At 35.1% G+C, this 25,212-nt stretch overlaps 1 protein-coding gene across 7 annotated transcripts in view; it reads right to left on the bottom strand.

Moving 5' to 3' along the window:
* The window catches only part of ARHGAP29 (Rho GTPase activating protein 29), a 75,668-nt gene that overhangs the window by 11,725 nt on the left and 38,731 nt on the right, over window positions 1–25,212 (bottom strand). For all 7 annotated transcript variants that reach the window (XM_049616779.1, XM_049616782.1, XM_049616778.1 and 4 more), the window contains 13 exons: window positions 22,644–22,740; window positions 22,219–22,291; window positions 19,550–19,598; window positions 18,789–18,926; window positions 17,843–17,907; window positions 17,067–17,177; window positions 16,894–16,974; window positions 15,838–16,026; window positions 14,971–15,108; window positions 3,591–3,748; window positions 2,937–3,076; window positions 2,332–2,436; window positions 21–119 (listed from right to left, as the gene is read on the bottom strand). In XM_049616779.1, coding sequence (XP_049472736.1) covers window positions 21–119; window positions 2,332–2,436; window positions 2,937–3,076; window positions 3,591–3,748; window positions 14,971–15,108; window positions 15,838–16,026; window positions 16,894–16,974; window positions 17,067–17,177; window positions 17,843–17,907; window positions 18,789–18,926; window positions 19,550–19,598; window positions 22,219–22,291; window positions 22,644–22,740 — 1,443 coding nt within the window. The remainder of the gene's footprint in view (window positions 1–20; window positions 120–2,331; window positions 2,437–2,936; window positions 3,077–3,590; window positions 3,749–14,970; window positions 15,109–15,837; window positions 16,027–16,893; window positions 16,975–17,066; window positions 17,178–17,842; window positions 17,908–18,788; window positions 18,927–19,549; window positions 19,599–22,218; window positions 22,292–22,643; window positions 22,741–25,212) is intronic.

Genomic DNA, 25,212 nt, shown 5'->3' with positions numbered 1-25,212 from the left:
GATTCACATTAAAGCAATACCAGCTTCTGAAGGGGAAGGTGGCTCTCTCTCATCTAAATCATCGGCAGAAGACATGGTTCCACTGGATGGAGTTCGTGGAAGTTTTCGATGAAAGTCTCCTAAAAGAAAATTGTGAATACAATCACCTGACCAATGTAGAATTTAAGAAATGGGTAATGACAATATTTTTGGAATAACACAATCATACTATTCTGCTCAAGAGAACAAACAGAAATAGAAAAAGCTGCTTCCATTCGCAGACTTTGGATACAGGGAATTATGATATTTATTACTAGGAACAACAGAAAATTCAACCAAACCTGACTTTTCCAAATAAATTTAAAATTGAGGAATCATACATTCCAGTAAGACCTTACTGCCAACTTCTGATAGTAAGTGTTAGAGACTGTATGCTTTACAAGGGCAAGGAATACTGGCACAATGGTAAATTGTCATTAAATACTCGTTGAATTGAGTTACAAAGAAATGTATACAGTGTAACCTAAAGCTGTCTAAACTATACAAACATCTATGATTACAGCAACACAACAGTAAGATCACATTAATGTTGCCCAGGAAGATGGGAGAATGGGAAGCAGGAATAGAGATCCCTGGCAGGGAGGTGAGAACACAGGACACAAGCCACATCAGCAAAGGACACTGTGCAGGTATCAGACCAGCTGGACTAGGTAACGAGGTTTATCTGCTCCCTGCTGATATTACAAAGAGGGTGATATCTAAGTGGAAGATTTCACTCACCTCAAGGCCTTAACGATCTTAGGGCTGAGAGATGATTTAAACCAACATCTTTCCCTCCAAAAGATTCCTTTCAAAATATGTTTAAGAGATACGTGGTCATCTAGTTTTTGTTTTGAATGTGTTCCTACCGACTGAGAAATCATGGGGTCACATGTTCCATTCACAACGATTCCAACTGTAAAATGGTTTCCTTACATTTTTGAGCAGCAGTCTGCCCGCTTATGAAACCCAGCCTCTGGTCACACTTCTCCCTAAAGGAGCAGACAAGCCCTGTCCCTGTAATCTCTTCACACTCCAATATGTGAGGACAGCTGTCATGTCCCCAGGTTTCCTCATTCCCAGGTCAGGCATCCCTAGGTCTTTACCATTTATCTTGTGACTAGTTTACAAATTTTTGTCTTTATCACATGAAGTCTTATAGGATTCCAAATAATTTAGGGTGTGCCCTAGTTTGGGTCTTAATTTCTGGGGATAGCTACAACCATCTTGTGTTTACAAAGCTAATTAGAAATATCTAGTTAAGTATTTAGGCTCTTATCTCTGGGGTGCCACCTGAATGGAGCTAGTTTTAAAGGAAGACACAAAGTAAGCCTACAAACCCCAATGCTGCATAGAAGTTATTTCTAAATTTAAACTCAAGAGATGTATTTATATGAATAAAATTTCTGTAATATGTAGAACACTGTAAAAAATATCTTGGACTTTTGAGGTAGGCTAAATCTTATAATATATCTCCCACAGTGCCAAGGATCCTAGGAGAAGGGCCAGGAAGAATAGGACTAGAGCAGTCTTTGGTAAAAGAGTGGAGGAGAAAGAATGCCAAAGTAAGAATCTCATGGGTTTGAAGTAAAAATCTCATGGGTTCAAACGCCACCTTCTTTTCCTGCTAGTTGTATTACCTATGGCTTATCTTCGTTAAAGCCACTAAAGCAGAGTTCAGAATATCTATCCTGCCTCTCTAAGGAGCATGGAATTCTCTTTATCAAAGTACCTTTTAAGGTGCACTTACAAAAATTGAGTAACTATAGGCACAAAAAGTGGTGTTAACTATATTGTTCATCTTAGCAATTAACTACAAAGCAATCTAAAAAATACAGTTATATTCACAGAATAGTATACTATAGAAGATATGGTATGAAATAAATAGCTATTCACATCAACATGAATCTTTAAAAAAAAGATGAAAGAAGTCACACACAAAAAATAGTATATAATTCCATCTGTATAACATTCCAAAGAGGGAAAAGCTCAAGTAGATACAGGCACTAACACATTTAAAATAGCTACAGAATTATTAACAGAATTCAGGATGATGGCTTATTCTGGTGGGCAACAGGGCAAAGTTTTCAAGGAGGTGTCCACAGGGCCCTTCTCATATACTGATAATATTTTATTTCTTATAGGCTGGGTGGTGAACACATGAGGATCTGTTTATTTTTCTTTAAACTGTGCGTGTATATATACACACTCCTCTAGGACACAGTTCCTTGTAAAAATAGTGTAGTTAAAATATATCCCCCCAAAAGGAGTATTTCATTGAATTTTCTCTGCTAGACTTAAATACTTACATACCTGGACTTATAGATTCAGAATCCAGAGATCTAGATTCACTGCTTCCACCAGTGCTCTCAGAGTCACTAAACATCCCAAATGTCCATGACCTTATAAAAGAGGGACCTTCAAGAAAAGAATATTTAAAGTCAAACTTGGCTACAGAAGGATTTCATCAGGCAAAATACTGACATTACAGAAATGAGACAAGTCAAATTCCTTTAGCAGTGATCAACCATTGACTTTAAGATAGTCGCAGTGTGGGGTGCCTGGGTGGCTCAGCGGGTTAAGCATCCAACTTCCTCTGAGGTGATGATCTCACAGTTCATGAGTTCGAGCCCTGGATCTGGCTCACTGCTGTCAGTGCAGAACCCGCTTTGGATCCTCTGTCTCCCTCTCTCTCTGCTTCTCCCTCACTCACACACTCTCTCTCTCAAAAATAAAGATTAAAAAAAAAAAAAAAAAAAAAAAAAAAGAGCCACAGTGCTTACAACTTTGACTAAGGTCTCACAGAGTTATAATTCAAGGCCTGATTTTTAAATTTCAGAGCTGCAACTCATTTAATAATCACATTTAAATAATTTGATCTTTCATAAATTAGAGCTCCCTTTAATGTTAAACGCTACCTGTTACATCAGCACTATTGGAGCATCTGTCCTCTTCAATCTTACTAGAGGGGTCAGCAAGGCGCACTACATCTTCTAACGAGTCGCTGGGTCCATATCCAGAAGTGTGAGGACTATTTGTTAACTGCTTATTTACATTCCTAAGAAAAACCCAAATAAAATTCATCATTTAGGAGAATGACTGACTAACAGCCTATTTTATTCTATTTTTAGAAAAATCTGTTAATTTAATGAAGAGTAATTAAACTAGGTGAATATCAAGAATAAACATTATAAGGGTTCAGCTTCTTAAAGGAGATGTGAAAAAAATTTATTAATCACTTGAACTTGTTACAGCTGAAACATGGAAAAGAGGAGCAAAAGTATGGTTAATAATTCGTGTCATGGTTAAACGTTTCTAGTATAACCACTGCAGAAAATGGAGGTTGTTAAATCTGTGGGCATTCAAAATTGACATGGTTTGCCACTCTCAGAGGATGTCTAAATCTCAAAGAACTGAGCCTTGTGTCAAACTGAAAAGCTTTAGTCTTACATGAGTTACATCAGGATATTAAAAAAATTCAGAAATTCTGCCGTTAGAAAAGACACCATCTTATACCAGATAGAAACTTATTTTATCTTTTGAAATAATTTCATCTATACATTAATTCTCACCCATCAACTTTTTCTTCTTCAGTTGAATTTGTGGCCTTGACAAACTCACTGTACTCCTGGCCTGGGTCATAGAGTTTGGCGCTATCACAGAGAGACTGTAAATTGCTTGCAAGGGAGGCTGCCTGTAGGTGTTGCATCTGGAAGAGGTTAACTGTTACCTATGGTCACAGAGACAAAAGGCAAAATAACTTATGCTATTCAGAATGCCTTGTAAATATACATTTATTTCAAGTGCCAGCACCAAGAAAAAGGCCACACTGGGAAGCATACAACACTGAACACCATCGTGAGCATATTATTTTTCCTGACTTTGGGCAAGGTCTAGAAAAAACAAACAAACAGATTTAATCCAACATCTAGAAGTAATCATTGCCGCAAAACTGTCTTTAAACTGAAAAGTTCAAATCTTTTTTGTCCCCCAGTCTGCTCCCTGAGTCAGGAACTTAAGTCCTTTTCTTCTGGATCCTCTATGGTAGCACAGTGTCCTAAGTGCTTTGTAAAGGGGAAATGACCAAATGAACAGTAATAGAAAGTGTCATTAGCCAAAGTCATACTGTAATTCTGCACATTTTCTGGTATTGCTCACTCAAACATATACGACTTCCAACTCCATGCCCAGCTTTCATCACCTACATCAAATTTTTAGTTATTCCAGGGTACATGGATTAGAGCAAATGTTTATGACAGCTATTCAACTAGAATTTACCTTAATTTCAAATAAGGGAAAAAGTTTCTCTCATATAAATTAGTAATAAATCTAAAATAAATTTACTTCAGTGTAATTTTCTACCCTGTATCTTTTTAAAGATAAATTTTTCTTAAATGTATTTTAAAACAAAAGAAAAAACAAAGCAAAACAAAGCAAAACAACTCTTGTTCTAATTCTTTTCACTTTTCAAAGCCCATTGATTTGCTTAGGTCTTTAATGACTGACCTGGTCATTTCTCCTTCCTCTCAGTCATGTAATTATGATCTTTATCCCATAACCTTCAACACTTCATAATTCAAGACAATTTTAGATATTCAGAAGTAATCCTTGATGTCCATGATACAACTTACAATTTTTTCTGGGATATAATGTCATTTCTGTATCTTCTCTAAGATAGTGAGAGAACCTGTCTAGCATCTTTGTATCTCAAATAATTTGTCTTTTCTTGCAATCTCTAAAAAATGGATATGTCCTAGGGTGAAAATAAAATGTTTTAAAAAACAATTTGAGAGATGGTGTTGAAAAATAAGTCACCCAAGTTCCCAAGTTCTGCTTTTGATGGAGGAGAAGAGAACATAAAGAAATATGAGAAAGTCATGGTTCTTCCTAGAAAATAATATCTATATTCAAGAACTGAATGTTGGATTTGGTATCTGTTTGGATCTGCATGTGAATAAATGCTAGTCAGAACAACTAAAATTGATCAACTAAATTGGTTCCAAAGAACTCTAGTCAATAAGAAATTTTTTTCACAAATATATACACAGAACACCTTTATTATAACTGTCTCTATACATTACATGCTGTAGAGATTTTTGTAAGTTTGGGGATTTGTCCAAATTTGAGAGACTTTAACCTCAAAGTCTACTTCATACACTGATAGGTATTGCTCTCCAATTTTTCAGATGGGTTAATTCTTTCTTCCTAAATATATGCTACACTCTTTGAGAGCATATAACTGACTTAAATTTCTTTTATATACATAGAGGGCATTAATAAATACATACATGCTATATACAAAATTAAGTAAACTCTTATGTACATCAAATTAAAGGAAATCATAATTGTTGGATCACCAAATAGCATCATTTTTTAAGAGGTATGTAGACAAATAAGATTATAGTTTGTGAAAGAGCTTAAAACCATGCTGTATGAAAAAAATCTGATTTGCGGGTGTTTAGTCTGAAAAAAAAAAAAAAACATCCAGGAAAGGAAGATAACAATTATCTTTAAATATTTAAAGTGTTATTCTGTAGAAGAGGGAGTATATCACAGTATAGTATGACCTGAAAGGGCCACAAGAAAACATTTTTTTCACTCAGTAGAAACATTATATTAGTTTTGGAGCTGTCACACCCAGGCTAAATAATCATTCAGCAAGACAGCACGGTATTTAAGAGCACAGGTTCTGAAGTCATTCAACCAAGTTCTATCCTAGCTTTACAACTTACATGCTGGGTGACCTTGATCAAGTTATTTGTAACCTCTCTAAGCAAATGCTTCAAAAAAAAAAAAAAAAAAAGTTAATGTGCAAATGAATCATATGGGGGATTCTGTTCAAAATGCAGATTCAGATTCCAAAAGTCTGAATTGAAACCTAAAATTCTGCATTCCTCATAGGTTCCCAACGTCATGAGAATGGGACTGGACCAAGGACTGCATTTTGAGAAGAAAGGTTTTCTAAACTTTAGTTTCTTTCCCAGTGAGACGGAGCTAAAAACCAGTTATATTTACTTAATGGAATTGTGTAAGAATTAAATGAGTTAATGTAGGCCAGGAACTTAATACACTGGCAGGTGCATACTCAATTTTAGCTATCATTAGCTATTGCCTGAGGTGAAAAGGACTCTTTAAATGTAAAGGGTTGGCCTAAGTGACTCATAAGGTAATTTTGATTCCTGGGATTTTATAATTCTTTTACATCATTTTGTTAAAATTGACTCTATAAGTTAATCACATATTGATTGGAATTTGGTAAATGAATGAGATACAATTTTAAATACTCAGGAACATTTTATGGAGAGTTTCTGATTCAAATGGAATAGGCTCAATGCTCCCAGTCTCCCACCGAATTCTCAACTATCTGAAAATGCTGAAAAGTAAACAGTAGCAGGCAGATGGTAGAAAGGAACAACAGGTGTGCGTGGGTGGCTAGGTCGGTTGAGTGCCCAACTCCTGATTTCGGCTCAGGTTGTGATCTCACAGTTGTGGGATTGAGCCCGGTATCTGGCTCTGTGCTGAGCATGGAGCCTGCTCGAGATTCTCATTCTCTCCCCCAACCCCCCCCCCCCTGCCACCCACCTCTCTCCCTCGCTATCTCCCCCTTCTGCCCCTTTCCTGCTCACGTTACCTCTGTCTCTCTCAAAATAAAGAAATAAACATTAAGAGAAGAAAACTACTAACCAAGGTATGAGCAGTCCAGTGCTATGCTTCCTGTATTTCTGTTGCTACTTGTTTCCCAGCCAATACTGAACTCCTATTCAAAGACATGTGACTGAAAGAGTTGGGGGAAACCTTCTGGTTTCTTTTGTATGTTTGTTTTCTCTTGTCCCCCAGCCCCAAAGCAAGTTCCAAGCACAAAGACGCAGTGCTGTGGCAGTGGTGGCAGTAGCAGCTGAGCAGACATCTAAAACTTTGAGAGGAATTCTCTATGATCAAATAAACTGTGATCTGAAGAGGGAGGGGTCTGAAATACCTGTTGTTTTTTGTCTTTATCCTTTTCCTACTTGACCCTCACAGCAGCAGAGTAGGCCTACTAGGTTTCAGAGCTAGAAAACCTGGAAGGGATTCCTTAGGAGCTGTGACGTGAACCTAACTAGGTAGATCAAATGCTTGCTGAAATTTTTTAACAATAAACATTCAGTATAGGTTATAAAGTCACATAAGGTAATACTGGAAAGTGCAGGATATTATCCAAAATTACTTGTTAGAAGAACCAGGAAATCTCAATTGACAAGAGAAAAGACAATAAACAGACACTAACCCTGAGATGACTCAGGTATTGGATTATTAGATAAAGACGTTAAAGCAACTATTATGACAGTTTAAATAAGTACAGGCAAACAATCTTGAAATATGGTAAGACTGAAGTCTCAGCAGAGAAATGGAAGATATTAAAAAATAAAAATTTACTACTGAAAAATATAGTATCCCAAACAAATTTACTATTTTGACTGTATAGGAAAATGGAGATAACAAAGGGAAGAGTCCGTGAACTCAATGACAGATCCAATAGAACAACAATCAAGATAAAAAAGAGGGGTGCCTGGGGTGGCTAAGTTGGTTAAGCATCCAACTTTGGCTCAGGTCATGATCTCAAGGTTTGTGGGTTCGAGTCCAACATTGGGCTCTGCGCTGACAGCTTACAGCCTGGAGCCTGCTTCAAATTCTGTGTTTCCCTCTCTCTGTCCCTCCCCCACTCATGCTCTGTCTCTCTCTGTCTCTGGATAATAAATGTTAAAAAAAAGAGAAAGAAAAAAAGATTAGAAAAAAAAAAAAAAAGACCCTCCAGCCCCTTAGGATAACAAAGGTCTAAAATTTGAGTCACTGAAGTCTTAGAGGAAGAGGAGAAAGTGCTACAAAAAAAAAAATTTTTGAAGAAACAATAGCTGACAACCTCCCAAATATTCCAAGAGTCAAACTTGTAGATGCAAAAAGTTCAGGGAACCAAAAAGAGAACAACTTCAACAAAATTCACACTCAAATGAGTGCTGTTTCAAAATGGTGAAAACCAAAGACAAAGAAAAAACCTTGCAAGCAAAAAACAAAACAACCCCCCCAAAAACATTCCATATAGAGGGAGCAATAATTCAAATGACTATGGATTTCTCAAAGTATATAGATGTAGCATACATGTATCAACTACAACCCAAAGCAAGTAAAAGGGACTTACAGTGGGACTATGTGCTTTCTACATTCCACTTGAAGTGGTAAATATATTAGTTCTAAGTAGAAGTAAGTTTTTATAAACATGTCCCTACAGCAACCATTAAAAAAAAAATTGTATAAAGCAATATAGTCAAAAACCCAATAAATCTAAATGTGGATAACAAATTAATTAAAATGTAAATGAGCATTTTAGGTAAATTAAAATATAACTCTAGGGGCACGTGTGTGGCTCAGTCAGTTAAGTGTCTGATTTTGGCTCAGGTAATGATCTGAAGGTTCATGAGTTCAAGCCCCACATTGGGCTCTCTGATGTCAGCATGGAGCCTGCTTCAGATCCTCTGTCTCCCTCCCTTTGCCCCTCCCCTCCTTGCTCTCTCTCTCTCTCTCTCAAAATTAAATAAACATTTAAAAACATATATAATTGTAATACATAAATAAAAATAGATTAAATCTGTAATATAGATTAGCTGTAATTCTAAAAAATTATCAATTTATCCAATATAAGGCAACAAAATGGAAACAAAGGGAAACATTAAGGTATAAACAGAAAAAAAGAGTAGGCCTAAATTTGAACATACATTTGCATTAAATAGAATGGTCTAAATATTTCACTTAAAAGACAGATTATCAACGGATTAAAAAAAAAAAAACAGACTGAACTATATGTTGTATAAGAAATTCACTTTAAATATAATGAAAAATACGATAAAAATAGGGAGGCAAATGATAAGAGACTCTTAAATACAGATAACGAACCAAGGGTTGCTGGAGGGGAGGTGGGTGGTGGGATGGGTTAAATGGGTGATGGACATTAAGAAGGGCACTTTACAGAATGAGTGCTGGGTATCATATGTAAGAGATGAATCACTGGGTTCTGCTCCTGAGGTCAAGACTACACTGCATGTTAATGAGCTTGAATTTAAATAAATAGATAAATAAAATGATAAAACTAAAACTAGAAGAATGTAAAAAGATATACCACGATAAAAATTACTAAAAGAAAATTGAAATACTTGTATCAGTATTAAATAAAGTAGACTAAAAAATAAAATAAAAATTACCAGGATAAAAAGAAACATTTTGTAAGGATAAAAGGATTAATTTACCAAGAATATGTAACAATCATTAATGCACAAGCAACTGAGTTTCAAAATACATAAAGCAAAAACTGATACAACTAAAAATATACAATATGTTGAAGACTTCAAAACTCCTTTCTCTGAACAAATTGATGGTTACCAAAAGGGAAGTGAGTGGGGGTTGGGTTAAATAGGTGATGGGGATTAAGGAGAGTACTTGTTGTGATGAGTATACTTATTGTATGGAAGTGTTGAATCACTATATTATACACCCGAAACTAATATTACACTGTATGTTAACTAATGAATTTAAATAAAAATTTAGGGGCTCTTGGGTTAAGCATCTGACTCTTAATTTCAGCTCAGGTCATAATCTCACAGTTTGTGGGTTTGAGCCCTGGGTAGGGCTCTGCACTTGGGGTTCTCTCTCTCTCCCTCTCTCTGTCCCTTCCCCACTCTCTTTCTCTCAAAAATAAGTAAACATTAAAAAATTTAATTAAATAAAAACTTAAAAAAAAACCCCTCCTTCCTCTGTAATTGACAGAAGTAAAAGGTAAATCCTCAAAGATATAGAATAAATAGCACCATAAACCAACAACAACCAACTGACATAAAATACCCAAGGCAACAAAAGCAGAATACATACACATTTTTAAAAGTATATGCATGGAACATTCACGAAGACAGACCATATCCTGAATCATAAAACAAACCACAATAAATCTAAGAAAATTGAAATTATACAAAATATTTCTCTCATTATAACACAATTAAACTAGAAATCAGTGTCAGGAATATATCCAGAAAATCCTTAAACACTTGGAAATTAAACAATCAACTTCTACATTACCCATAGGTCAAAGATGAAGTCTCAAGGGAAATTAGGAAATATTTTGTAATGTACAAAAATAGAGCCATAAAATTCAAAATTTGTGGGATGTAAGCATTACTTAGAAATCTAAATACTTAAATATTTGTATTAAAAAAGTACAGAGGTCTCAATGAACAATCTAAGCTTCCACCTCTAAAAAAGAAGAGCTAAAAGAAACTAAAATGAAGAGCAAAATAAACCCAAAGCAAGCAAAAATAAATGAAATTTTAAAAAGAACAATAGAGAAACCAATGAAATTAAAAGCTAGCTCTGGGATGCCTGGGTGGCTCAGTCAATTAAGCATCAGACTCGATTTCAGCTCAGGTTATTATCTCATGGTTCAAGCCCCACATCAAGCTCTGTGCTGACAGAGAACACTTGGGATTCTCTCTCTCTCCGCCCCCTCCCCCATGTGCCCCTGTGCACTCCCATGTGCTGTACTTTCTCTCAAAAATTAATAAACATTTTAAAATAAATTAAAAACAAATAAATAAAAGCTAGTTTTCTGAAAAGGTCAATCAAAATGATAAACCTCTAGCCAGACTAACTAGAGGGAAAGAAAGCAAGCACAATTACCAATATCAGGAATATCACTACAGTCTATTGAGACACTGAAAGTTTATAGAAAACCTATGAACAACTTTTTGCACATAAATTACACAACTGAGGTAAAAGGGACTGATTACATGAAAGCCACAAACTACCAAAAATCACCCCAAAAGAAATAATTAACTCAAATAGGCCTATATCAAAATAAATTGAATACATAATGAAAAACCTTCCAAAAAAACAGGGCACCTAGATGGCTCAGTCAGATGGCATCTGAATCTTGGTTTCGGCTCAGGTCATGATCTCACGGTTTGTGAGTTCGAGCCCCACATTGGGCTTAGCGCTGACAGCACAGAGCCTGCTTGGAATTCTTTCTCTCCCTTTGTCTCTGCCCCTCCCCTGCTCACTCTCTGTCTCTCTCTTAAAATAAATAAACTTAAAAAAAAAAAAAAAGAAAGAAAGAAAAGAAAAACCTTCCAAAAATGAAAACCCTAAGCCCATTTGCTTTTGCCAGAGAACGCCACCAAACAATTGAAGAAATAACACCAGTTTCTCTTCCAGAAAACTGATAAGAAGGAACACTTCCCCATTCATTTTATAAGGCCAGAATTACCCTGATATAAAACCAGATTAAAAAAAATAGCATAGATACCAATGTCTTTCATTAACAGAGAAGAAAAAGAAAAAAATACTCAACAAAATACTAACAAATTGAATCCAGCAATATATAAAAAGAACAATGTATAACAACCAAAAGCAGCTTATCCAGGAATAAAAGACTAGAGATCAACACTCAACTATTAATATAATCCATCATATTAACAGACTACAAAAGAAAAACTGTGTTATCACATCAAATGATGCAAAAAAATCATTTGATAAAATCATCTCTTTTTTTAAAAAACAAAGACAATTATAAATGTTTATAATAATTTAATTAGCAGACATTGCATATTTAAGTTTTGTAAATTGTATTTATACATTATTTGTTCTAAATATGTTCCTTTCCCATATTTAGGTGTACATGAAATAGTATATAAAGGTACCTATAAAAGAATTTAGAAAATATATACACATATATTAAATACATACTATAGCAGACAGATTTGCTAGTTTATGCTGTAATAAAAAACAATCCCAAAATTCTCAACAGTTAAAAAAAAATTCTCTTCATGATAAAACTCTCTGCAAATTAGAAAAAGGGAAATTCCTTACCCTGATAAAGGGCATCATCAAAAGACCTATAAGCTATTATATTTAATGGTGAAAGACTAAGTGCTTTGCCCTTAAAATCCAGAATAGGACAAAGATATCTTCTGTCACAGCCACAGTCAGTGCAAAAAAGAAAAAGAAATAAAAGGAATACAGACTGGAAATGAAGAAATAAAACTGTCCTTATTAGTAGATAATATGATTTTCTATGTAGAAAAGCCCAATGTTTCTACAAAAAAAGTTCTAGGACTAATTTCAGCAAGGTTGCAAGATTCAAGATCAATACACAAAAATCACTTGTATTTCTGAATAGTAACAATGAACAATTGAAATTTGAAATTAAAGAAATGTGTATGCATAGATACATACACATAAATTATATGTGGTATGTATTTAATCTATTTATTTATTTGTATCAATCACACTCACAATAGCCGCCCAAATAAATACATACATACATAGGTTTAAATCTAACAAAACATGTGGAAAACCTTTATGCTGAAAACTATAAAATTCTGATTAAAAAAATACCATGTTTCTAAATAAGTGGAGAGACATACTCTCTACATGGATTGAGCAACTCTATATATATTTAAGATGCTACATATACAGTCAATTCTTCCTATCTGATCTAAGGTTTAACACAATTCCAATTAAAATACTAACAGGCTTTGTTTATAGATACAGACAAGCTGATTCCAACATTTTTATGGGCAAAGAATCTTAAATACTCACAACAATTCTAAAAAAGAATAAAGTTGAAGACTCACACTACCTGATTTTAAGACTTGACATAAAACAGTAGTAATCAACATAGTAGAATTTGGGCCAAAGGAAAGGTACATATATCCATGGAACAAAATAGGGAGTCTAGAAACTGACCTATAAAAATTCGGTCAATTGATTTTTCACAAAGACGCAAAGGCAAATCATTGGAGAGGGCTCAATGTTTTCAACAAATGGTACTGGAACAAGTGGACACCTGTATTAATGCTTTTCATTTTCCATATTTTATAATGTTTTGATATCTTAAAAAGCTTGCTCGCTGGGGAGAGTCTGCTCCTCCCAGGGCTAACCAATTCTTAGCCCAGGGGTAGAGGGTGGAGGGGGCACATCTTTCATATACAACCTGAACAACCTCATTAACTAACTCTCACACACCAAGTCGGTATTTTCTCCTGCTCTGAATCATCCCAGGGCTAGGTACAAGCAACTAGAGACCACCCCTATATCCCAAAGCACACTGGACTTATTCAAGCTAACCAATCCTATACTGCTTATCCTGATGTACCTTGCTTTTCCCTTGAAAACCCAATAAAGGCTATGTACTCAGCTTTCCCCTCACTCCTGCCTCTGCTTCACCAAACCTGGCACTTCTGTGACCCTGTGTGGCACAGCATGTTCCCTTCTCTCGGGAAATGGAAGTAAGCAGTTCATCTTTCAATAACATTGACCTCTCCATGTCAGCATTCAGTCATTTCCACAAATTAAAACCCCATGGGTACAATTTTAATACATCTATATGCAAAAAAATACACCTCGATCTATACTTCATGCCTTATATAAAAATTAAGTCAAAATAGATCATATATCAATGTCGAACTATAACATTTTTAGGAGAAAACATAGGAGAGAAGTTTTTGTGACCTTTAGTTGGGTGAAACACTCTTAGATATAATGCCAAAAGCATGACCCATAAAAGAAATTCCTAAGTTAGACTCCATCAAAATTAAAACCCTTTGTTCCCTGAAAGAAACTGATATATGAATAAAGTTTCAGACTGGAAGACAAAATATGCAAACTCAACAATAAGAAAACAAACTCAAGTTTTAAAAACTGGCAAAACAAAGATTGCAAATAAGTCCTTGAAAAGATGCTCAGTATCATTAGTCACTCCAGAAATACAAATTAAAACAACTACCACTACACACGTATTAGAACAGTTAAGATATAAAAACAACAACTGACAAGTGTTGTGAAGGATGCAGAACTACCGGAACTCTCGTATATTACTGGTTAGAATGAAAAATGTTATGGTCATTCTGGAAAACAATGTGGCAATTTCTTGTAACGTTAAACAGACATTTACCATACCATCCAGTAAGCTTGCTCCTAGGTACTTACCCTAGAAATATGAAAACTTATGCTCACACAAAAACCTGTAAACAAATATTCATAGCAGCTCTATATTCACAATCACCCAAAACTCGAAACAACACAAATGTCCAACTGATAAATGCATAAACACTGTGGTACACTCATGTAACAGAATACTATTCAGCAATAAAAAGAAATGAATATTGATCCATGCATAGCACTGATGAATCTCAAAGACATTATGCTGAGGAAAAGAAGCCAGTCTCCAAGTTACACGCTATAGGATTCCATTTATATGACACTCTGGAAAAGACCCACCTATAAACACAGAGCACAAGTCAATATTTGCCAGGGGTCAGGGTTGGGTAGACAGTCTGACTACAAAGGGGCAGCATGAGCCAAATTTTTTGGAGTGATGGAATTGTTCTGAATCCTGATTGTGATGGTGGTGGTTACACAAATTTATACATGGGTTACAGCTTGTGAAATGTATACCCAAAAAAGGTATTTTGTATATAAACTTTTAATAAAAGTCATTTTAAAGAGGCAAATGAAAATATTTGAGGGAAGGATACTTTTTTCCCAAATAAATCATTGGGTTCAATTTTAATATTTAGTTTATGCAAATTTTGAAGAATAGATCTTATAGTACTGATAGAAGTTTCAATGGTCAAATCCATTTTGTCAACCAAGTTAAGAAAGACAGTGGCTTAGAGGCATGTTCAAACTCTCAGACTTTAATTTTAATTGGACAAATCATCAATCCATGGGGTGGCTGTCCAGATAAAAAATGTAACTCAAATCATATACTGCTATGAAAAACTGAAATTCAATTTTCAAACTCTAAATGTTTCATTAATCTCAGAAATTAAATCCCTTAAGAATCATGACCCATCAAGCATCGCACTCCCTTCTGCAGATATTTACTCTTTTTTGCCCCTGGCCTTCAAAATACTGAAAGAAAAAAAAACTTACAGCTTTAAGGGTAAGATCACACTGAAAAACAAGTTTCTGGAGTTGTGTTAAAATTTCTCTTTTGGTATTTTCTAGATCGTTTCGTCTCTCTTCAACATTTGTCACACAAACTTTGTAGAGTTCATTTGCTTCTTCTACCTTCAGGAATATCACAGAAAAAAAAAATAACACTGACCACTAGAATTTATATTTTAAAACAAATACATATATAATAAAACTCAATTTAAATAATTGAAAAATCTTTTTATACAAAAATTATGAAATAATCTGTTTCAAAGAGAATATTTCTAAAGATAACAATGTGTTCTGGTCAGTGATTCATGGGCACCTGACTTTAATGGACAGTCAAGTAGGACTTACAATTAGTATACTATGTACGAAATACATGTGTACTTCTATTTAACAGCCTTTTCTATTTACAGTCACCATTTTCTTTATAATCTTCTTATAAACAATATAAAGTTCCAGCCTAGCTTTGCTATCAGGTACTGGAATCAGTATACATATACACACAGTTGCCTAAAAGGTGAACTTCCTGAACAATCAAGTCAAAATATTAAACTACTGCTTTCTCTAAGATACTTTTTCATAAACAAACCCAAAGATTTAGAAGGTAGGCAAAAACCTCTTAGCATACTGATTCTCAGGGTGTGGATCCCACCACCAGCAGCAGCAGCATGACCTGGGGACCTGTTGGAAGTGCAAGCTGCCTGGGGCCAATCCTAGAGCTACTCAATCAGAAACTCTGGATTTGGGGGGGGTGGGGGGGGTGGGGGGGGCAGTAGCCTGTTTTAACAAGCCTTCCAGGCAATCCTGAGCCTTAGCAGATTATTGCTAATTCAACTTGCAAACAAAAAAGATGATTACTTTTTGAAGAGCCTCCTCTTCCAACCTTCGCTTTTTTTCTAGCTGCTTGTTGAGATTTTTGACTACTCCACCAGTTGAGCACAGATGCTCCTCTTCTGCACGAAACATGGAAGATTTTGCTTTTTCGTACTCATCCTGACGTTGCATGCATAACAGTTTTGCCTTTTTAAGAGCAGTCTCTGTTTCAAGCTACACAGAAAAAAAAAAAAAAGACTATTAAATGCAGAATAAGAAACCCTAATGTATAAGCTTCTTTAGCATATTCAACAAGCTAATTAAGACAGCATTTTAGAAAAACTACAGATTAAGATGCATCTTCTACGGTAGGTGCTTATATACTGCAGATGATTTTAGATATTCACAAATAGGTAGATAAAACTCCATCATAACTTGTTTAATTTTTTTTTTTTTTAATTTTTTTTTTTTTTAACGTCTATTTATTTTCGAGACAGGGAGAGACAGAGCATGAACAGGGGAGGGTCAGAGAGAGGGAGACACAGAATCTGAAACAGACTCCAGGCTCTGAGCCATCAGCACAGAGCCTGACGCGGGGCTCGAACTCACGGAACGCGAGATCATGACCTGAGCCGAAGTCGGCCGCCCAACCGACTGAGCCACCCAGGCGCCCCTGTTTTTTTTTTTTTTAATTTACATCCAAATTAGTTAGCATATAGTGCAACAATGATTTCAGGAGTGGATTCCTTAGTGCCCCTTACCCATTTAGCCCATCCCCCCTCCCACAACCTCTCCAGTAACCCTCAGTTTGTTCTCCATATTTATGAGTCTCTCCTGTTTTGTCCCCCTCCCTGTTTTTCTAGTATTTTTGTTTCCCTTCCCTTATGTTCATCTGTTTTGTCTATTAAAGTCTTCATATGAGTGAAGTCATATGATTTTTGTCTTTCTCTAATTTCACTTAGCATTAATACCCTCCAGTTCCATCCACGTAGCTGCAAATGGCAAGATTTCATTCTTTTCGATTGCCGAGTAATACTCCATTGTATATATATACCACATCTTCTTTATCCATTCTAGATGAAACTCCATTATAATACTAACCATTTTATTTTGTTCCTGTTTCCAAAGTTCTTTTATTTCTTTCCTTTGTTTTTCCATTTCATTTTTCCTCCCAAGTAGAGGCTGTCAAGAGCATTTTAAAAAAAGGAAAAAAAGCTGTTATCTAAAGGTATGCTGTTGTTAAAGAAATGTGTATTACACATATACATTTTTACCTGCACAAATTTGTTGGCTTGGAGTGCTGCGATTGTTTGTTGCAAAAGATGACTGTTTTTGATATCACTAAGAAGAGCACTGGTAAATAGAGACTGCAATGGCATAAACTCCTAGAATTCAAAATTGAAAAGTAAATTTTCCAATAGAAATAGCACTAAAGTTCTAGATCTCCCATTACTCTTCTTCAGAAGGAGAAATTTTAAGTTTAGACTTTTTTTGCAGAAAAACTAGTCATAAATACGACTATATGAAAAAAATACTGAAGAATATTAATTATAAAACTAGGTAGCAAAACTAGTGGCTAACAAGACAATCAATATTTGCATAAAATTGTGAATTTCCTCATTTTTTTCCATAATGGGTATCCATGTAAGTTTAAAAGGATTTTAAGTCTAGGGGTGCCTGGGTGGCTCAGTCAGTTTAGTGTCCAACTTCAGCTCAGGTCATGATCTCATGGTTCTGAGTTCAAGCCCCGCATCAGGCTCTGTGCTGACAGCTCAGAGCCTGGATCCCACTTCGATTCTGTGTCTCACTCTTTCTCTGCCCACACCTGCCGCCCCCCAGCCCACCCCCCCCCAGCCTGTGCTCTATCTCTGTCTCTCAAAATTAAATAAATGTTAAAAAAAAATTTTTTTTTAAATACAAGGATTTTAAGTTGAGCATTTCATTTCTTTCCTATATTAACTACACAATTTTCTGATTTTGAGAGGCACTATCAGTAGCTCATCTGGGTAACCTCTTGGTACAAAACCCTAGGAGTTCACTGAACACTTACCTGCATTCCAATGTTACTTCTAGTTGCCTCTGCCAACTTGACAATATTTCTAGTGGACTCCAATTCTGAAAAGGTCAAAGAAAGTATCAGAAGGTAAATTAACTTATTTTTCCCTTCTATACTCTAAAATTATTTGTAATTCCCAATTTAAAGAGTGAGCACACATAGTAGTCTGCATCATATGATACTATGACTCTTAACCAGAAATGCTCATGAAACCCACTAGGAAACTTTCAAAATATAGTTGCTTGGCCTCAATTCTTAGGAGATGTGACCTAGGCCTGTGTATTGCCCTTTTATAAGGCTATTCAGGTGATTCTGATGGGCATTCCCTATAAAGGGCAAATAATGTGGTAGAAAGAGCACAGGCTTTGGGTAAATCCCATATTCTTCCAGTTACTTATATAATCCTAGGCAAATCTGCTATCTGACCTTAGGCAAATCACCTGTCTTGTTTGCCTGAGCTGTAAAATGGGAAGAATTCTTTTCTTGCCTTCTTTCCAGGGTTTTGGTAAGGATTAAATGAAGTACAGGATGTGAAAGTTTTTGTCAACTGAAAACACTGGGGAAAAAAACCTAACTATTAAGATGTTTCTATCGCTTGTGCTCATACACCTATTGTTGCTTTTATTTCTTTTAACCATATTATCTGATTGCAATTCTTTTCACCCACTGGAGTATGACTTCCTTAAAGTCAAAGACAGTATACTATTTGTCTTTGTGTTCCCAGATTGAGTGGTTGGCCCACAGTAAAGTTCAGTAAGTACATTTATTGTAAGAAAAGTCTTTCCTATTTCAAGAAGAGAAAATGGACAATGATTTTATTCACTACAATGAAACAGCTACTAATTTGGAATCATATTAGTCATCATCTGTAGAAAATGAATTGTGAACAATTTAGTTCTTACACTCCAAAGTTAATCAGATGCCCTAAAGGGCAACTCACCCAAGTTAAGCTTCTTCTCAACCCACGAAACTATGTTCTTGGTATATTTTGACCACGTTTTAGCATAAGACAAAGCCAATTCTACAGAATCAGTGTTCTTTAATAGCACGCTGTCTAGCTCTATGGGAGAAAAATTTCCTGAAAATAAAAATATCAAGTATATATTAAATATCAGCACATAACTCTAAACAAAGAAGCATTCAAATCCTAAGATGTTCTTCAATGAAAACTGTTTTAAAAAAATTCAAGTGGCAAATTTAGACATAAAGGTCACAGTTCAAATTTAAAATGGTTTTAAATTATAATGTATGTTTTATTTTTAATATATATTCCTATTATTCATCAAGTTACAAGCCCTATAGAATTTTTTTAAGTTTATTTATTTTGAGAGAGTGAGAGAGAGCGGGGGGTGGGGGCAGAGAGACAGGGACAGAGAGAGACTCCTAAGCAACTCCACACTGTCAGTGCAGAGCCAGATGAGGGGCTCAAATCTGAGATTGTGACCTGAGCCAAAGTCAGACGCTTAACCAACTAAGCCACCCAGGGGCCCCAAGCCGTTTAGAATTCTTGACCAGTCTCTCCATTATCTATCTACTGTAGCAGGTTTTTTCCCTTAAGTATTTATGTAAAGTTTGATACATCAGTTTGTGTTAAAAATGAACACTTTAGGTTACCAAGCAAGACATTAAGTAATCCAAAAACACTTATGAAAAGTAATCGCAAAAAAATTTGACTAAGATTTTAAGTACCTCAAGCATTACCTTTTTCATTAGATGAGTCCACCGATTCCACAGAAACATTTTCAAAAGACTTACAACATGGAAGAAAACAAACTTAAGATTAGAGCAGAAGCTAACAGATTTTTGCTTCAGAAACTTTTCATTCTGATTTGTTATGTGACATAATTCCTGTTAAAGAATGTCAAGTATTTAGAACTCGAAGGGCTTAAGAAATCTGTTTAAATGCTATGACATCTTTTAAGAATTGTATACCTATTTACAACTGCAGTTCTCAAGATCTAAGAATAAATAACCTCATTGTTTGCTAACAGCATTAATTAACATTAATAAATCCATTCAAAACATACAATTCTGCAAATTTTAAAAATATTAGTCAGGAAGTTATAGAAGCAATCTAAATATTTATATTGTCACTTAAACAGAACACAAAGACCTGTTTCTTCCAGCCATCTTTTACCATTTTATCATATAATAAGCATTTCTCTGAAGGTCTAGTGAACAGCTTAGTGCAGAATGTTCTATGATGATGGAAATGTTCTGTATCTGCACTGTACAATAAGGTAGATACTAGTTACATGTGGTTATTTGAGCATATGAAAAGTGGCTAATGTAAATCAGAAGTATATTTTTAATTTTACTTAATTGAAATTTAAAGAGTTACATATGGCAAGTGGCTACCTTACTGGACAGTGTAGGAAAACATATCTACCAAAATTGTGAGATCTTAAACAAATTTGATCTCTTTGGTTGGGCAATACAGACCATGCAGGGATTCAATGCAAAAGGGATTAAAGAGACTGGGTTTGAAGTCCAGCACTCACTTAGTAGCTGTAGGACACCGGGCTCAATATTTAAGCTCATGTAACTTTGGTTTGCCCTCTGTAAAATGGGGATAAGAACACTACTTCCCTAAGGCTACTTTAAGGATTAAGATGATGGAGGCTGAGCACAGTGCATAGTACATAATAAACAGCATTAAGTAAATGGCAACTAGTATTTAAAGATATTTTTAAAAACTCTTCACCAAAGTAACTTAACTTTATGATTAGAATTCTATCATCATGGACCTTTAAAGCTCAATCTCGGTTTAATTAAAAACTGCAAAAAGGAAAACAAGGTGCAAAAGAAAAAAGGAAAAGGTATTTTCCTATTAAGAATTATTATAATAAGTGTGAACAATAGAGGCACAAAAACAAGAAATACGAGTCACACCAAAAATTTTAATTGTCCAGAGCTGTCACACTGATATAATGTTATTATATCTTCTGAATTAGTAGTTATGTTTAAAAGATAAAATTAAAGGAAAATTATAAATGATAGCAAAATAATTAAAGATCACTAGTGTGATATGGTTTATACATTATCCTTCCTGACTAATCAATGGATGACTTCAGAAATAATCATAATTGTTTTCTCAGTGTTACTGTACATATAACAAATACTTCAATTAGTCGTTCATATTTTGTATCATTTTAAGAAAGATCTGCAGTTTTTATACTATTTTGATATAATACAAATACTTGGCACAGTTCCAAGTATTTGCTGAAATCTTTTTGGATTTGAACATTCTTAACAAGAAATGAACAACATATGTCCTTATTGCAGTTTTTTAAAAATGATTATTTATTTATTTATTTATTTATTTATTTATTTATTTATTTATTTATTTTGAGAGCAAATGAGGGAGAGGCAGAGAGAGGGAGGGAGAAGAGAGAATCTCAAGCAGTCTCCCAGTTGTCAACCCAGAGCCTGACACAGGGCTCAATCCCATAACCATGAGATCAGGACCTGAGCTCAAATCAAGAGTTGGACGCTTAACTGAGCCACCCAGTGCCCCCTTATCACAGTTTTGAAAAATAGCTTCTTGCATTTAGAGAACAATTTTTAGTCAAACAAAAATATTACTATTATAAATCTTTAAAGCAGCAATATTCTACAAATATTCTTCATGTTCTATTATTCCACAGCAATTTTTCTTCAAATTGGGAACCAGAACTGCAATCCTCTGACATAATACTCTTAGGCAGAATTAAGACCTTCAGGTCTACTAATAAGTGTTTCATGGCAACAAACTATAGGCTGTGTAAAAAGATTAACACCCTCTCTACTTCTTGCATTATTTTTCTGTTTCCACCAATCTTTAAGATCTGTGACAATGTCAGGAAGAAAAAATGGTTAAGAATTACTTACTAAAATTTTGGACCGTATGACATATAGATTCATTACATAAAACACCATAAAACTATCAGAGATAGTCTTTTAAAATGATAGCTCCACTTAGAAAGTATAATTAAATTTTTGCTCCAGAAACTGACCATAATTATATTTAAAATAATTTTTTTAATGTTTATTTATTTTTGACAGAGAGACAGAGCATGAGGAAGGGAGGGGCAGAGAGAGGGGGAGACACAGAATCGGAAGCAGGCTCCAGGCTCTGAGCTGTCAGCACAGAGCCCCATGTGAGGCTCGAACTCACAGACTGTGAGATCATGACCTGAGCTGAAGTCGGACGCTCAACCAACTCAGCCACCCAGGTGACCCTACCATAATTATATTTAAAATGAACTGATCTGTTTTTCTTGCTCAACTCAAAAACTATCAAAGACTACTGCTGAGATTAAAATCAGGAAATTACTGGAATATTATGTTAAAAATATTAAACTCTCTGCTTTCACACAAACCTGGCTTACCTTACTTTCCCGAGAAACAGGCAGCCGCAATAACGAATCATTGCCTACATCTCCCATAAGGAAGTTTGTCAGGCTATCCAGGGAAGTAAGAATAAGAAACAGAAATAAAAAGACAAGTCATTACATTGCTCTGTCACAGGCTTTACATTCAACATGTAATCTAGAATAAATTTTTTTTTAAGTAAGAACCTTAGAAATAAACTCCTAGGAACTTATTCACATAGTCACTTGCAAATGGATGTTGCTTCTGAACAGCTCTAAAGACACTGGCAAATACAGTAATAAAACAATAATGAATATAGCTTTTCCAGTATTGTGATAATATTTTATATTGGTTAATATTTACTTTCCAAGTCTCTACTGAATTATGTGACATACTCTGAGATACCCAGGCCCAAATTCTTTAAATGACAGTCTCTACTTACATATTCCCAAAGGTAAAGGCCAAGGTTTCAATGGAAGAAAATACTTCTTTGAAGAGATCGTTTTTATTTTCTTCATTAACTTCTGTGAAGTTCACAGCTATGGGGAAAGGTTGGTTACAATAAATGAGAGAGAAAACATTTTATTTTTTAATTGTTTTTTTAATGTTTATTTTTGAGAGAGAAAGAGAGCACACGTGAGCACGTACATGATCAGGGAGGGGCAGAAAGAGAGGAGGAGAGACAGAATCCCAAGCAGGCTCCGCGCTGCCAGCCTGGAGCCTGACAGAGGGCTCAAACTCACTAACTGTGAGATCATGACCTGAGCCAAAATGAAGAGCTGAATGCTTAACTGACTAAGCCATCCAGGTGCCCTGAGGGAGAAAACATTTTAAACTAGATTCATACAAAGTCATTTAATCTCTTAAAAATTCACCATTACTTCTAGAAGCACTAGAAGATTTGGGAACTGAGAAGCCTAATACACACAATGAATATGATGTTCAAGTTCTTCATTAAGAAAAATAATACAAAAGAATCAGCTTGCATAAAAGTAGCTGGCATTCCAAACTTCCTACTCCATGCATTACATAATTTGACACATCTAAAAAGTGATGCAATGTGAAATCAATCCATCTTGAAGTCACAGAGTCCATATTACATCAGACCTCTCATTAAGAGCACCCTATTTTCTCTATGTTTATTGCTTTATGGCATTTAAAAAAATAGATAAATGCACTGTGGGCCCACTTTAGTCAAATGAACTACATTTTTCACTAAGAATTACCACTAATTGACACCATATATACATTTGACATAGCATAAATCCTACATACAAAGCATATCACATAAACACCCAATGCTTTAGAAAATTTAAATTCCTAGTTATTTATAGCTTTATTTCTTTCAGGCTCTTGGGCTCTGAGGTTCAGGCTAATTTGATATATATAGCTGTCTCTTGTTTGCCAAAGAGACAGTCCAACCATTTTGCATTTTGTGAAAAGCAAATTGTGAAACATAACTGAAAAAGGTTTCTTATTATAACTTCTCTAGGCACCTTTGTTAAAAGCCCAGATATAATTTACCAAGACAAAATCTGAAGGTGGAATTGGCAATTTTTTTTAAAGTAACCCCTTCTACTTAAGTTGAGTTTAATGAGCAACTGGCTCCCTGTGTCCCGTCCTCCCTAGGATCCTAGCCAGTAAAGGAAAGGTAAAGAGACCAAGTGAAGAGGAAGCCATCCTTTGCTTAACACAAGATGTTTTAAAGCTTGGCTGCATAATACAATCATTGCTTAAAACCAAAAATCTGGGTCCTACCGCCAAAAATTCAGATTTCAAAGGTCTGATGAAGCATTGGTATTTGTTCAAAAATCTAGGCGGTTTAAAAACCAAAAATCTGGTCCTACCACCAAAAATTCAGATTTCAAAGGTCTGATGGAGCATACGTATTTATTCAAAAGCTCTCCCAGGTGATTCTAATGTGCAACTGGGGTTGAAAATGCTTGCTGGAAAGCAAGAATTCCTAAGCAAGGATGAATGAAACCTCAAGCCTCTAAACCTCATGAAATTACAACCAAGCTTTTACATGGATAAGCCTCTGTAGACATGAGGGGCTCAGGTCTATATCTTTTATTAGACTCTTCTAAGGTATCCCCAGTACAAACAAAAAGAAAAACTTAAGAACCACAATAAATAATTTAAAAACTATTTTTGGACTTCTGCTCTGGCCAAGATGGAAAATCAGGTTTATACTTCTGTCTGAAACAACTAGAAGAAACTCATACCAAATACATGAAACAAAAATTTTCAAGACATCGGCTGTCAGGCAACGAAGGACAAGTATCTTGACAGACAAGAAACATGGGAAACAAGAAACATGGAAAGCTCAAAAAGAGCCCCAGCTTACTGCCTAACATCACACAAATTACATTTCCCAGCAAAGGTAACTACTATGGGTAAAGGTCACTTTATAATAATGGAGTCAATTTATCAAGGACATAATTCTATACAGTTATGCCCCTGATAAACAACTCAAAATGCATGAAGCAAAACCTAGTAGAATTGCAAATAGACAAATTTATTTACAGTTACAGCCAGAGATTTCAATAGCCCTCTCTCAATAATTGACAGAACAGGTAGATGGAAAATGAGTAAGGATATGGAAGACTTCGACGATACTATCAGCCACCTCTCCTAGACAGACATTTATAGAACATTCCATCCAGTAACAGCAGAACACATGTCTTTTCAAATACACACTAAATATTTGCCAAGATAGACTACATTATGGGCCATAAAACAAGTTAAAATGTGTTTAAAAGGATTCAAATCAGGCAAAAAATGTTCTGTGACTAGATGGAATTAAATTAGAAATAACGGAAAGATCTCTGGAAAATCCCAGATACCAGGAAACTAAATAACACACTTCTAAATAACCCATAGCTTGAAGAAGAAAAAAGGAAATTAGAAAATGTTTTGAACACAAGGAAGATGAAAACACAACATATCAAAATTGATGAAGGAGGGGTGGCACCTAGGTGGCTCAGTAGGTTAAGCATCTGACTCTTGAT

This window comes from Panthera uncia (assembly GCF_023721935.1).
Source record: "Panthera uncia isolate 11264 chromosome C1 unlocalized genomic scaffold, Puncia_PCG_1.0 HiC_scaffold_4, whole genome shotgun sequence".
In the NCBI taxonomy this organism is placed as follows: Eukaryota; Metazoa; Chordata; class Mammalia; order Carnivora; family Felidae; genus Panthera; species Panthera uncia.
The sequence above is the reverse complement of the archived record's forward strand: the minus strand, read 5'-3'. Positions and strand labels throughout refer to the sequence as shown.